Genomic DNA, 12338 nt, shown 5'->3' on the forward strand with positions numbered 1-12338 from the left:
TCCCGCGCCTCACTCTCTTTGACGCCGACCAGCAACCTGTACAAGTTACTTGAACAAATGGCCTCGCGACGACTGCGCGACCAACTGGAAAACAAGCTCCCACCACGGCAGTGTCTGGCTTCCGTCTTCACCGCTCTGCTTTAGACCTCCTGCGCTTTCTCCACCGCGCATTAACCCAGCTACCGCCACGTGCTGAGGTAGGACTCGTATTTTTGGACTACGTTCGTACGTTTAACTCGTCGGATAACGGCGCTGAAGAAGTTCAGCGTAGAGTCACACCTCACCAACAGGATCCTGGATCCCTCAGACAACCGCCGCTGCCTCATCCTCGCTGGCGCCGCTGCCCGCGGACGAACACGTGGCAGATGTGCAAGACGACGACATTGTCCTAGACACCCCCGCCTCTCTCTTGCCCTGCATGGCCGAGAGGGGGGCATCGACATCGGAGCTGCGGCAGGCGGCACAGCGAGCGCATCATCATCAGCGGCGCAGCGGCGGCGGCGGCGGCACCGACGCGGCGCACGAACCTGCCGCGCCGGAGAAGAGCGAGCATGCCCACCCGGCAGCACGGGGTGTCGGGCAGGATGTGATCGACCTCGTCACGGACGTCTTCACAGCGCAGCGCGATGCCGAGATCAAGAAGCGTCGCGAGGTACTCTATGAGCTGACGCATCCAAATCCAATCGACTACACGTACAACGGCAAGCTGGTGCCGCCGCCGCCGCTGAGCTTCGGGCAGGTGACGGAGGAGGCGCGTGCCCTCGGCAACAAGATAATGCTTGGGCAGACGTACTCGCTGGTGCGACAGGCCGGCACACGCGCCTCGGCCGACGACTTTGACGTGATTGGCAGCTCGGCCAGCACAGCCGGCCGCGGCGCAGCAGCAGCAGTGACGATTGTGTCGCCGGCCTCGAGCATCGAGGCAGGTCTGGCGGCGCCGCTCTCCACTTTTTCGTCTCGCCATGCGAAGGGCTACGGCGGCCGCACCGCTGCGGCGCCGTATCGCAGCCGCGCGCGCGACGCGAACATCTTCCGTGACCACAACTACTTCTTCGAGATCAACGAGCTGTATCAGGAGGTGGCCTTCGCCGGCAGAGCCTGCGCAGGCAAGTCCAGTCTGCTGAACGCGTTGCTGGGCCAGCACGTGGCCAAGACAAGCAGCACGCCGAACACGACGCGCAAGATCTCCTTCTACCAGAGTGTGACGCCGGAGCAGCTGCACGCCTTCCATGTCAAGGAGCACCACAACCAGCTTGTCAAGCTACCCGGCGGCGGGCTGCAGCTCACCTTTGTGGACTTGCCGGGCTACGGCATCGAGGGCATGAGCGACAAGTGGCGTGATGCGGCCATCGAGCTGACGGACGCCTACTTTGGCGTTCGCCGCTCCGTCAACACCGTTCTGTACTGCATGGACTGCGAGCGGGGCCTCACCAAGACGGACATCAAATACTTGGAGTGGATCGAGAACGTCCATGGCGCGTGCTTTATGGTGCTGACCAAGTGCGACAGCGTACCGCACTCCCGCGTCTGCTCCGTCATGCGCCAGGTGTACGCGCTGATCACGAAGCACCGCCACAAGTACCGCAAGGTGTTCCCCTTCATCATTCCCGTCTCGGCCAAGGATGGCACGAACATCGAGCTTCTGCGTGGCCTCATCACAGAGACCGCTGGAATCATACCTGGCGATAAGCTACGGGAGCTGTTGCAGCACAAGAAGGCGGCCTTCACACGCACGGCGCTTCTGGCGGAGGTGAGCCGCATCGACGCTGCGCGGCAGCTGGAGCGCGACCAGGCGAAAGTCTACTTTCAACTCACGTGCGGCGGCACCAGCGCGAGCGCGGCCGCAGAGTTGCCGCCGGAAGCGCGCTGTAGTGAGAGGCCAGGCGCGAGGCGAGAGCGGGAAGTGAGCGGTGGCGCCAGTGCGGGTGCGCAAGGCACGAGCGCCGAGCGGGGCGCTACACTTCCTCCCAACGTCGATGCGTCTGAGACCGCGGCGTCGCCGTCTGATGCAGCACTCGGCAGTTGCCACCGCCGCTATGTGCTGCCGCTCGGCAACGGCGCCGCTGACGCTGAAGCCGCGGCGCTGCTCTCCGGCTGTGCCAGCGATCTGGACGCAGCGGGCGACACTGCAGACTTCTTCCCTACCGAATCGTCGATGGCGGCTGCGGCTGCGGAGGGTCGTCGTGAGAGACGTGAACGGTTCCTCGCCTGGCGTAGGGCGCACCCACTGCGCACAGTGTCACCGTCGTACAGTGCAATCCATGGGCAGGTGGGCTATGATGCTACCCGACCCGTTGCAGCATCAGAGCAAGAGGCAGGCCTTCCGGGCAGCGGCCGCTACCGACTGAACACCGGCCTCGACAATCCCAGGGCTGCTCATGCTGTGCTGGAGCTGCACGGGGGGCCGGATGTCTCTGAGGGAGAGTGCGGCCCGCGCGGCAAGGACGGTGAGGGGGCGCGACAAGGCGGAGGCGACGCCGAAGCGCGGAATTCCAGGGCCACAGCCGTGGCCTCCGCAGGCGAGTCTTCGCATTCTCCGCCGCCAGCGCTGCCAATAGCGGCGGCATGTCACGGCAGGCGCTTCAGCGTCATCGGTCTCAGTGACGTCGACACAGACGGCAGCGTTGCGCCAGGTGCCGCCGCCAGCGCAGCGCCGCCGGCAGTGGCACCGCCTTCTTCATTGAGATCGGCCTCGACAGGTACGGTCTCGCGGTTTCTCGACGTGATGGAGCAGTATGGCCGCCAGCACAATGTTGTTTCGTCGGCAAAGCAGAAGCGGAGGGAGGAGCGCTGGCGTCGGCGCGGCGGCGGTGGCGGCGCGCGTGGCAGACATTGCGCTGTCGGCGGTCTGCTCGCCGAGGACGCGTCTGGTCGCCTGTCGGCCTACAGAGCTGGCAGGCCGTGTGGACCGGCTCTCGTGTCGACCAACACCGACGTGGATAGGCGCCAGGCCGAGTGGCGGGCGGAGCAGCTGAAGACGCTTCTTGCGAAGGAAAACCCCGAGGCGCCGTGGGCGGCACTGCACCAGCTGCGCCGGAAGATCCAGGCCCGCGAGGAGGAGACGGCACTGGCGGGGATGCGGAAGAAGGAGGTCGCCGCGTATGTGCGCAACGCCGGCCGTGTGACGGCGAGCTTCGAGAAGTTCGAGGGCGAGGTGACGGCTGCCAAGTACATGAATGAGATTCGCCAGGCCCCGACGCTACGCTCGCAGCAGCAGATGCACCTGAACGCGACAGCCAAGATCAACTACCGCTCCATGCCACCCGGACTGTGGAAGCGCTACGGCGAGAAGGATACGTACTGGCAGACGCCACAGCTGCTCGGCAGGTCGGAGGACGAAAGTCACAGGTAAACGCTGCCGTTGGCGATGACGGAGAGCTCCGCGAGCCACTCTCGGCCCCCCTCCGCCGTGTCGCGCTTGCCCAGACATGCTGCTCAAGTGTCTTTACACACCAGCGCGAGCATTGACACACGCGCACGCCTATACGGATGCACATGTATGTGCGCATGTGCGTGTGCGTGGCGAGTGCTAACAACGACGCAGTAATGGCGCAAGCACAAACAAAAGAAACAGAGCCGCACGCGCCGACGGAAAGGCGGGAGGCCGTCCCAGCCCCCTCCGCGCCCATCATGCACACATGAGTGACGGCGGTGTAGGATGGAAGCGGTCTGGGCTAACCCTCTACTGTGATTCCTGCTTCGCACACACACACACTCACGGCACACCTGCCCACACGCAGGACAGGGAATGGCGAGCACAGCGTGTGTGTGTGAGCGAGAGAGAGGGCGACGCTTGCGCTGCGTTCCCTTTTTCACGCTATGCACGGAGGTGTGCGCGCGTTCTGCTCTACGACTCCCACCTTGTGTTTGCACCGATCGTTTTACCGTTGCTCTTTTCTCTCTGCTCGACTCTCCTTCATTTCGACTCGGCGTTGCTCACCTTCACGTCGTACCCCGCGCCTCGCAGGGAAAACACCGCATACGAAAGGACGGAAAGAGGGGGCGCCTTCGGAGACCGCTAGACGGCACTGGCGATCGACTTGGCAACGAAACACTTAGAGGCTGCGCGCCATGGAGGTGTACCGCCGCATCGCTGAGCGCGTGCGCGGCGCACTCTGGGCGCATCACCGGCGCCTCATGCCCGAGCGGCAGTTTCACCGTATTCTTGCCTACGTGTACAACAACAAGTACGAGTACCAGATCCGGTTTGACCGCATGTCCGTCGTAGGCCGGGCGTGGGCTGGCCGCGTCGAGGTGATGACGACGCCGGGAGGCTTTCTCAAGCGAGTCCGCGTCCACCCCGCCGTCGAGGACCTGTCGCCAGCCCAGCAGCACAAGCTCGTGCTCGCTGCGTATGCCGACGCTTGTCAGCAGGGCCGCGCGCTCATGGAGCAGGCAGAGCTGAAGGTGTACAAGCAGTTCTTGAAGGACCTGAAGCCGATCATCTTCGGCATTCGCGATAACCCCGAGTTCTACACAGTCCCGGAGGACTCGATGGAGACGATAGGCGGCGTGCTTCGCCGCGACCAGGCGTCGCTCGACGGCGGCGCCGCGGCCAATGGTGCCGGCGCTGTGCACCGCACCATCCCGATGGCCAGGGCACACCAACCCGTCGACGAGGTCCGCCGCCGCCACGCCTGGGAGGACCAGTGGCTTGCAAGCAAGCAGGGCCAGCGCTGGGCTCACAGCCTGCGCGGCAAAGAGTACTTCACACGGCACGGCCCGCAGTACCGGCCGCGTGGTGCGCCTGGCGCGAAGACGCGGACGCTTCCGTTCGAGCTGCTGGCCCCGTACACGCCGATGGATGAGGGCCGCCTGCTGAGAAAGAACTGGGTGGCGTACATGGATAGCAAGCACGTCGCCGAGTCGCTCTGGACGCGCGCAAAGGTTGCCGATCGCGAGAAGCAGCTGCGGCAGCTGCAGGAGCGGGGCCAGGCGTGGCATCGCCCCATCAACGAGGACGCCGTGCAGCGCTGGTAGCCGATATGGGTATTTGTTTGCGTCTCGCACTTGGGCGTCCGTTGCATACCGTGTTGTTGTGTCGGCTCTGGAGTAAGAAGGAGAGGGTGAGTGGTGGAGCATCTCTCTCTCTTGGCCTGTCTGCTTCATTTTCCTTCGTGCGTTGTGTGTGTGTGTGTGTGCCGGAGGGGCGAAGGTGCGCTGTGCGCGTAGCGGCTTGGCGTGGATGTGCCGTTCGCCGTTTTGTTTTGCGTGCGTGCGCGCCGCTCACGGAGGCGCACGGCAGCGGCCACGCGCAAACTCGAAACGAATCAACGAAAAGGAGCGACTGCAGCGCACACTGCGTTTTCGATGGCCATCGAGCGTGCGTGACAAGATGCGTGCACGCCACCATCTCTGTCTTGTTTTCCCTCTCCGCCTCTCTCTCTTCCCTTCTGCTGCGCTTTCCACGTGCCTTGCTGGGAGAGGTGGGCAGTGGGGGTGGGTGCGGTGCAGTCTCACCTCCTCACCCCTCCGCACTCCTCTCCCTTTTGACAGCCCCGCCGTCCGCTTTTTCCATTGTTCTACCACCTCTTGCTCGCTCGCTCGTGTGTGCGTGTGCGTGTGCGTGTACTTCACGCCTGCGTCTCTTGCCCTCCCTTGCGCCCATCCTGCAGAACTGCCCCGCCCGCCTGTCCGGTGACGCAGCCTTCATCTGCTCATTTCCCAGCGTGTTGTGTTTTTGCTTGGCGCGCACTCTCTCTGATCTTGTCCTGGCGAGGGAGAAGTGTCTAGCGGTGTGCGGGAAGTTTCGGGCCTGCACTTCATCCGAGTCGATCTGTGTGACTGGCTGCTGACGACGAACAGCAGAGACCAGCGTTGTTGCACTGTATCCTATATATATATGTATACACGTATCCTAGATTCTATCTATAGAGAAAGGGGGCGAAGGGGAAGTTGGTGGTGGCATACGCAGCGGACGAATCAGCGGCGGCGTACTCCTGCCCACGCCATCATTAGGTGCACCACCACACACACACACAAACAAACAGACCTCCTTCCTTCCCACTCCCATACATTGCACACATCGCGCAGGTCTGCTGGCGCATCAAGCAGCCATTCCTCGTCTTCGCTCCGCCTTACGTGGCCTTCGAGCTTCCTTTGTTGGTGTCTGTTTAGCGTCTCGGATCATCGCGATTTGTCTTTTCATCGTCGTTGTCCTCGCCACCGCCACGCCCTGTCTCCCCTCTTTCGTCAGTGTCTCATCTCTGCGCCATCTGGCCCTCGTCTTCGCATCGGCGCTCCCTCTCCCTCTCACTTCCGCACCCTCACGCACACGCGGCGGCGGTATCCCTCGATCTGCTGTTCCGCTGCGCCTGCGTCCCTCGCGTGCGTTTCGCGTTGCTCTCCTCCGCCCTTTCCTCTGCTACAGACACAGAGATCTGTCGATTGCCCACGCAGACTGACAGACGCACAAGCAAAGACGGGATAGGCTGCTGTCGCTGGGGCTGCAGCCCGTTGTTGCTGCCATCTTTTACTCTGTTCCTCTCTCGCTGGCTACGCCACTCACCCCTTCCCCGCCCGATCAGCCATGATGGACATCACCATCGGCTCGCCTTCGTCGTCTTATCGCAGCCGCAGCCGCAGCAGTCGCGGCTATACCCAGCGCCCTGGCCTTGCTCGCGATGCGGCTGGTAGCGGTGACAGCAGCGCTGCCGGCCAGGAGACGGAGCTGTTGACAGGTGCAGCGGGGCTGGACGACACAGATGGAGGCGAAGGCCACCACGCTCGTTGCAGCCCAGCAGACTCACATGGCGGCTTTGAGGCAGACTATAGTGACCTAGACCACAGGGCAGCGGGCGCGAGTCGATCACCGCCTTCGTTAGGCGAGAGGGAGGAGACGTGCAGACCACCGCCGCCGAACACCAGCGCGGCACCGGCGCCGCAGCGCCACGTGGCCGACGAGCTCGTTCACGCTTTGCCGAACCGTGAGTCGATGTCGCCGGCTCAGATGGCACCGTCGTCGATCCCGTTCTCAGCGCCGCTGCCGTCCTCTTCGTCATCCGTGACTGGCAGTGGCGGTGCGGCGCACCTGCCCCCTCGTCGTGCACCACAGCTGCTGCCACATGATCGCCTGCACAGCCGCGTGGAGGGGATGGCGTGGCTTTGCTCTGCAGCTGACCGTGATCGGGCCCCGGCGCCGATCCCACGGACGTCTGTCAGAACTTCATGTGCCGCGGAAGAGCGCAAGTGCACCGATGATGCAGTGGGCGTGCGTGGACCCAGGACCTCCTCGCTGGAGGCGCAGGCAAGAGCGAGTGAACCGACTGCCGTCGCCGCTGCCGCACCCGTCACAAGATGGCCAGAGCGACAAGAGCAGGTGATCCCCCGCGCCTTTGCCCGCACGGAGAGCCCGTCACCGCTGCGCCGCGCTGCGCAGACGGAGCTGGCAACCGGCAATGCTGAGCGCAACGCCGCTACTGAGGCCTCTCCCGACACGGAAGTATCCGGTGCCCGCTGTGGTCCGCTTAGGAAGCTCGCACTGCTCTCTTTTTGCAGTGATGGCGGCCAGGAGGTGATGGACCACCGGCCACGCTCTGAGCGCGCGTTACGGCTTGCACGCGTGAGCAACACGGTGACTCTGTCGTCGCCACCAGCGTTCTCGTCTACGCCCACCTCCGCTGTGCCGCTCCCTGGATCGCCGCCGTTGTCAAGCGCCTCCTCCGCTTCCGTTCCAATGCAACAGCAGCGGCTGCGACTGCCGTCACACTCGCCTGAATCGGTGAGTTCCGCGTCCCTCTCGCGTGCGGTGGTACGGCGGGAGTCACTGAGCGGGGCGAGTGTGACAGCCGCGACGTCCTCCGACAGCTACGATCGCGGCGAGGTCCATGACCATCATTGCAGCCGTCGGCAACGGTCCGACTCCCGCTATCGCGCCATCGGCGACGTGGATGACGACGATGGCACCACCAGCAGCTCGCCCGGCCTCACCGAGACGAACGGCGCACGACCGCCGTCGCATGCACCGGCGCCGCTTCACCCATCCTCTTTCCTGACGCAGGCGCTGCCGCACGCGTGCCGCAGCTCGCAGAGCAGCAGCGACAGCGCCAAAGAGTGCCGCCCGGGCGAGGCGCAGCGGGCCGATGCGGCGCGGCAGGCGCTCGACTCATCGCAAGCATCATCACCGGCGCCGTCTCCACTAGCGTCGCGCTCTCCCTCGTTGAGCGCGCCGCCGTCCGCGCAGCTACCACCTCGGCGCACCGTCGAGGAGACTCGTAGGGATAGCAGCAGCGATGGGGACGGCAGCGGCGCGGCGCGGCGAATTCCGCGTCACGGCACGTGCCCTGTCATGACGGAGGTAGCTGAGTTGCAGCTTCCTCTAGCCACACCAACGGAGGCCGCTGTGGGCTGCGGCGGTAGTGGTGCGGCGGCAGTCGCTGGCGAAAGCCCTCCACCGCTTCCACCGGCCCCGTGGGTAGCCGGCGATGGCGCATCGTCCCTCCACCCAAGTCGTCGTGGGAACGACCGCCACAGCAAGAGCAGTGCCACTGGCGCACACGGCGTCGTGCTCCAGGCTGCAGCTTCTGAGGCCGACATGGCCAACGAAGCTCGTGCAGGCGACGACGTGGCGCGGGCGTCTCGTGAGCGTAGAGAGCTCCCCGCTACAGCTTCCCTCAGGGACGGCGTTGCTGCCGCTCTGGAGTTGGACGGAGCACGTCGTGGTGCCGCGCCACCAACTGATGCTCCACGCCATGTTAAGCCGCCGCCGCCGCCTCAACGGCGAGCGCTGGATCGGTGGCGCAGTCAGGCATCTCTAGTCGGCGGCCGCGCTGCTGACACCGCCGCACTCTCGTCTTCCTTGCGAGTCGTCACGCCTTCCTCGCGGGGCTCCGCCGCGGGGCAAGTGACTGAATGTGACGATGGCCATCCATCCCAGTCAGCCCGCGAATGTGGCGAAACGGGGAAAAGGCCGTTCAGGGGTGGCGTCAACGTTGCGCGTTGGGTGCGCGGCACTGTTGGCTGGGAGGCCGGCCTTTCCGGGGCCTCGCTGATACCGCCGCCGGCCCGCAAAGCTGCTGAGGCGCGCGTGTGTGCACCTCCCACAAACTTCGGGAGCGCGAGCACAACTAACGCCTCAGGCGCCGCGGGCAACTTTTGTGGCAGCGAGCCACTCCGTGTGCTGGCGGCCCCGCTCGCCCCGCTCCCTCATCGCACGCCGCCACGCGAGGCGGTGGCGCCCTCTGTCCTCGCTGAGGTGACGCAGAGCTGTGCATCAGCAGCGCTTGTGTCGGGGAGGCAAGCTTATCAAGGTGTGGCCGCGCTTTCGTGGACGCTGTCGTCGCGTTCGCGCGTGCGGCTGACGGTCATCACATCATCGGCGCAGGAGCGCCGGGCGAACAAGGCTGAGGGTGAGTCGGCCGTGGGAGGCGCCGCGCAAGTCGACCCGCGTGATCGGAGTAGCGGTGCCCGATGGCGTGAAGCGGGCAGCGCTGACGAGGCTTTTCTTGTGCGCAGCGGCGACGCACGCCGCGGTGAAATGGCTGCGGTGCCGCAGCACGCTCACCCGCTGCGGAGTTCCTCGAGTGGGCAGCGTGCATCACGCCGAGGGCTCGCGGCGGTGTTGGCGCAACGGGCTGCCGCCATGTGCAGCTCGGCGAGCAGCGCGGTGGTGGACGGCGCCGATGAAGACGAGGAGATGCGAATCGTAGCGCGCACGTGGCGGCCCGCCACGTGTCTCGAGTTTGTGCGCGACGATGCCCGTCGGCGCAGCACCGGGGACGATTGCCAGAGCAGCTGGGGCGCAGCTGGAGCGCATCGTTGGGGGCAGGGGCCGCACCATTCGCGAGCGACGCAGAGGTCGGCAGCAGTAGCCGGTGCGCCGTCCGGCGGTCATCAAACAAGGACAGCCAATCACCCTCACGACGGCTCACATGGCCCTGTGCTGTCGATCGAGGCATCGCCCCTTGTCTCACCCGTATCGTTGGCAGCCGAGGCGACCTCTGATGTGGGTGCGAGCGCGCGCCAGGCGTGCTCTGCAGCTACGTGGCGGGCCGGTGCCGCCTCTAATGGTGTTGGTGGAGGTGTTCTCTCAAGTGCGACGTTGGTGCCTGGATACGCTGCTGTGTACAGCCCTTGTATGCTTGCCACACGGGTGCTGGAGGCGCGCAAGGCCCTCTTGGGAACCCCCAGCGCCGCTGTCCCCGCTGCAGCAACGAGCGTCTGTCCTCCCGGACCGTCTGGTGCACTACCTCTGCATTGCGGCAGTCGCGCCATGCCGGCGGTGGGGGCCACCGTTGCTGCTGCTGCTACCAGTGGTGGCGTGCCGTCGTGGTCTCCTTCTTCGCTGCTGAGCCCACCGCAGGCTTACATTGACTTGAAGGAGCGAAACGCAGATGATGGCGTGGTGCCAGCGGCGGCGCCCGATGCCGCGCCGTGGAGCCTCTACCTGAGCGGATCGCCGGATGCCGAGGAATCGATGCGGCACCGTGCAGCGCTGCCTCGGCAGCTAACACGAGGGCAACAGCACCTGCACGAGCAACCGGAATTGCCAGCGGACAAGTCTCCCTATCCGGTGGCGCGACGCATCCCATTCGGGCTCGCTGCCGGCACTCTTGCAGGGGCCACATCTGCGCAAGCCGTATTGCCTTCGCCTGACGAGCGCCTGCGAAGCTGTCACTCGAGGACGGCTTCACCGGCAGAGGACGCCTCTGCATCAGTCCCCGGGGCGCACCTTCACGCCGAGGGTGGCTACCAGCGCGCGAGGAGGCTGCCCTGCCACACACCCGCCGAGGAACAACACAGCGTCACAGCTTCGGCGCCCAGCAGCCCAATCGTGGCCCAATCAGCGGCGGCGGCTGCTGCGGCTCCGTTAGGACGCATGCCCACAACATTATCCCCCACCACCGCACCTTCCTCCGCTCCTCGTGCAAGTTCGGCGGATACGGCGCAGGGCCGACACCGAAGCATTCCGCCGCCGGAATACCACGCCGTAATCCATGCTGCTGGTGCTGGATCGCGGGCCAGTGAACGAGCGCGCTCGACATCAAGGCGCTTCTGGATAGCGGCAACGAATGCCGACCAGAGCCACGATGCGCTTGATGTGCGCCAGAAGCGCCAGGCACACATACTCGCCCAGCAGCGGCTCATCCAAGAGGAGGCGTTCCGCCGTCGCTACATCAGCATGCAAGAGGATCATTGCTTTGCGGTTGAGGTGGCGGAGCTCAACTACCAGCGTGCCGTGGAATACGTTCATCAAGCGTCAGCCGCCGGCGCGGTCGCGACACCTGCTCGGCGGAGCGGCCACTGTGCTGCTCTCTTGACGGCCGGTTGCGACGCAGGGCCGCTGGTGGGTCTCCAGCGGGTACGGTGCGATCAGGCAGCCATGACGGCTACGCTGAGCACGCTTGCGAAGGAGCTGGCTGCACTGTCGCCGTAGCGCGATGCGAGACGTATCGAGCGCATGCCAGTGGGGTGCTGGGCAACACTTGGCGGCGCGTGGCTCTTTCTCACTGGTTTGGGCACGCCCACGCTGTGGGTGTGTCGGTGTCTGCCCTGCCGCTCTCTCTCCTGATCTCTCGTCCTGGCAACAACAACACACCGCGAATGAGTTGCCCACAAGCCATCTGCAGTCCGCACGCGCGTCCGGGCCTTGCGGTGTGGATGCGAGCATCGCGCATTGCCGGCCACCGCCGCGTGCCAAAAGCACACACATCGCTCCCCCTCACGTGGTGAGCGTCTGCGCGTGTGTGTCTGTGTGCATAAATGCGTACGTGTGCGCTCGGTCCACGGTCACCATCGCGCCCCGCGGCATCGGTGCTCGCACCTTTCCATTCTCTCCGTACGGCGTTCGCCACTCTGCTAACTCTTCTCCCCTTTCCTCTCTCCGCATCTGCGCCTTGTGTGCCGTGTGTGCGCCCCACACGTACTCTACACGCCTTCTCCGCCTGCGCTCCTCGCCTGCCTGAAACGATGACGTGCGCCGCCACTCGCTCACCCGCTCCCATCCACATGCATTCCTGCACCCTACAGCGACTCTAAGCCGTACATTCCATCTCCTCAACACCCACTCGCTTCCTTCTGCTCTCACCTATTACTTCGCCAGCCCACATATCTGCTATAACCTGCCCTCCCCCACCCGCTTCCCACACATCCGCCACCGCTACGAAGCCTCGAGCTCCCCCAGCGACCCTCTCGGCAACGCGAGCGCCACAGTCCCCCCACGCACAACTTTGACCGAGCACAATGAAGATCCGCAGCGTGCGTCCGCTTGTGGTGTTGCTGGTGTGCGTCGCGGCGGTGCTCGCACTCAGCGCCTCCGCTGAGCCGCACAAGGCGGCCGTTGACGTCGGCCCGCTCTCTGTTGACGTTGGCCCGCAGGCTGTTGGCCCGCTCTCCGTTGG

General features: G+C 65.0%; 4 protein-coding genes across 4 annotated transcripts; all 4 read left to right on the top strand.

Moving 5' to 3' along the window:
* Nucleotides 1–418: 418 nt before the first annotated feature.
* LDBPK_220640 (hypothetical protein, conserved) lies at nucleotides 419–3352 on the top strand (the record flags this gene model as incomplete). The annotated part of the gene is made up of 1 exon (XM_003860766.1): nucleotides 419–3352. One exon carries the CDS (start codon nucleotides 419–421, stop codon nucleotides 3350–3352), a length of 2934 nt encoding a protein of 977 aa, XP_003860814.1.
* Nucleotides 3353–4071: 719 nt separating this feature from the next.
* LDBPK_220650 (hypothetical protein, conserved) lies at nucleotides 4072–4980 on the top strand (the record flags this gene model as incomplete). Its single annotated transcript, XM_003860767.1, has 1 exon — nucleotides 4072–4980. One exon carries the CDS (start codon nucleotides 4072–4074, stop codon nucleotides 4978–4980), a length of 909 nt encoding a protein of 302 aa, XP_003860815.1.
* A 1549-nt stretch (nucleotides 4981–6529) lies between these two features.
* On the top strand, nucleotides 6530–11374 carry LDBPK_220660 (5'a2rel-related protein; the record flags this gene model as incomplete). Its single annotated transcript, XM_003860768.1, has 1 exon — nucleotides 6530–11374. The coding sequence occupies one exon, from the start codon at nucleotides 6530–6532 to the stop codon at nucleotides 11372–11374; it is 4845 nt and encodes a 1614-aa protein (XP_003860816.1).
* An 806-nt stretch (nucleotides 11375–12180) lies between these two features.
* On the top strand, nucleotides 12181–12336 carry LDBPK_220670 (hypothetical protein; the record flags this gene model as incomplete). The annotated part of the gene is made up of 1 exon (XM_003860769.1): nucleotides 12181–12336. A coding segment is annotated over one exon (156 nt), but the record flags the coding sequence as incomplete, so codon positions are not given.
* Nucleotides 12337–12338: the final 2 nt, after the last annotated feature.

The sequence above is a fragment of the Leishmania donovani genome, chromosome 22 (genome assembly GCF_000227135.1).
Source record: "Leishmania donovani BPK282A1 complete genome, chromosome 22".
In the NCBI taxonomy this organism is placed as follows: Eukaryota; Euglenozoa; class Kinetoplastea; order Trypanosomatida; family Trypanosomatidae; genus Leishmania; species Leishmania donovani.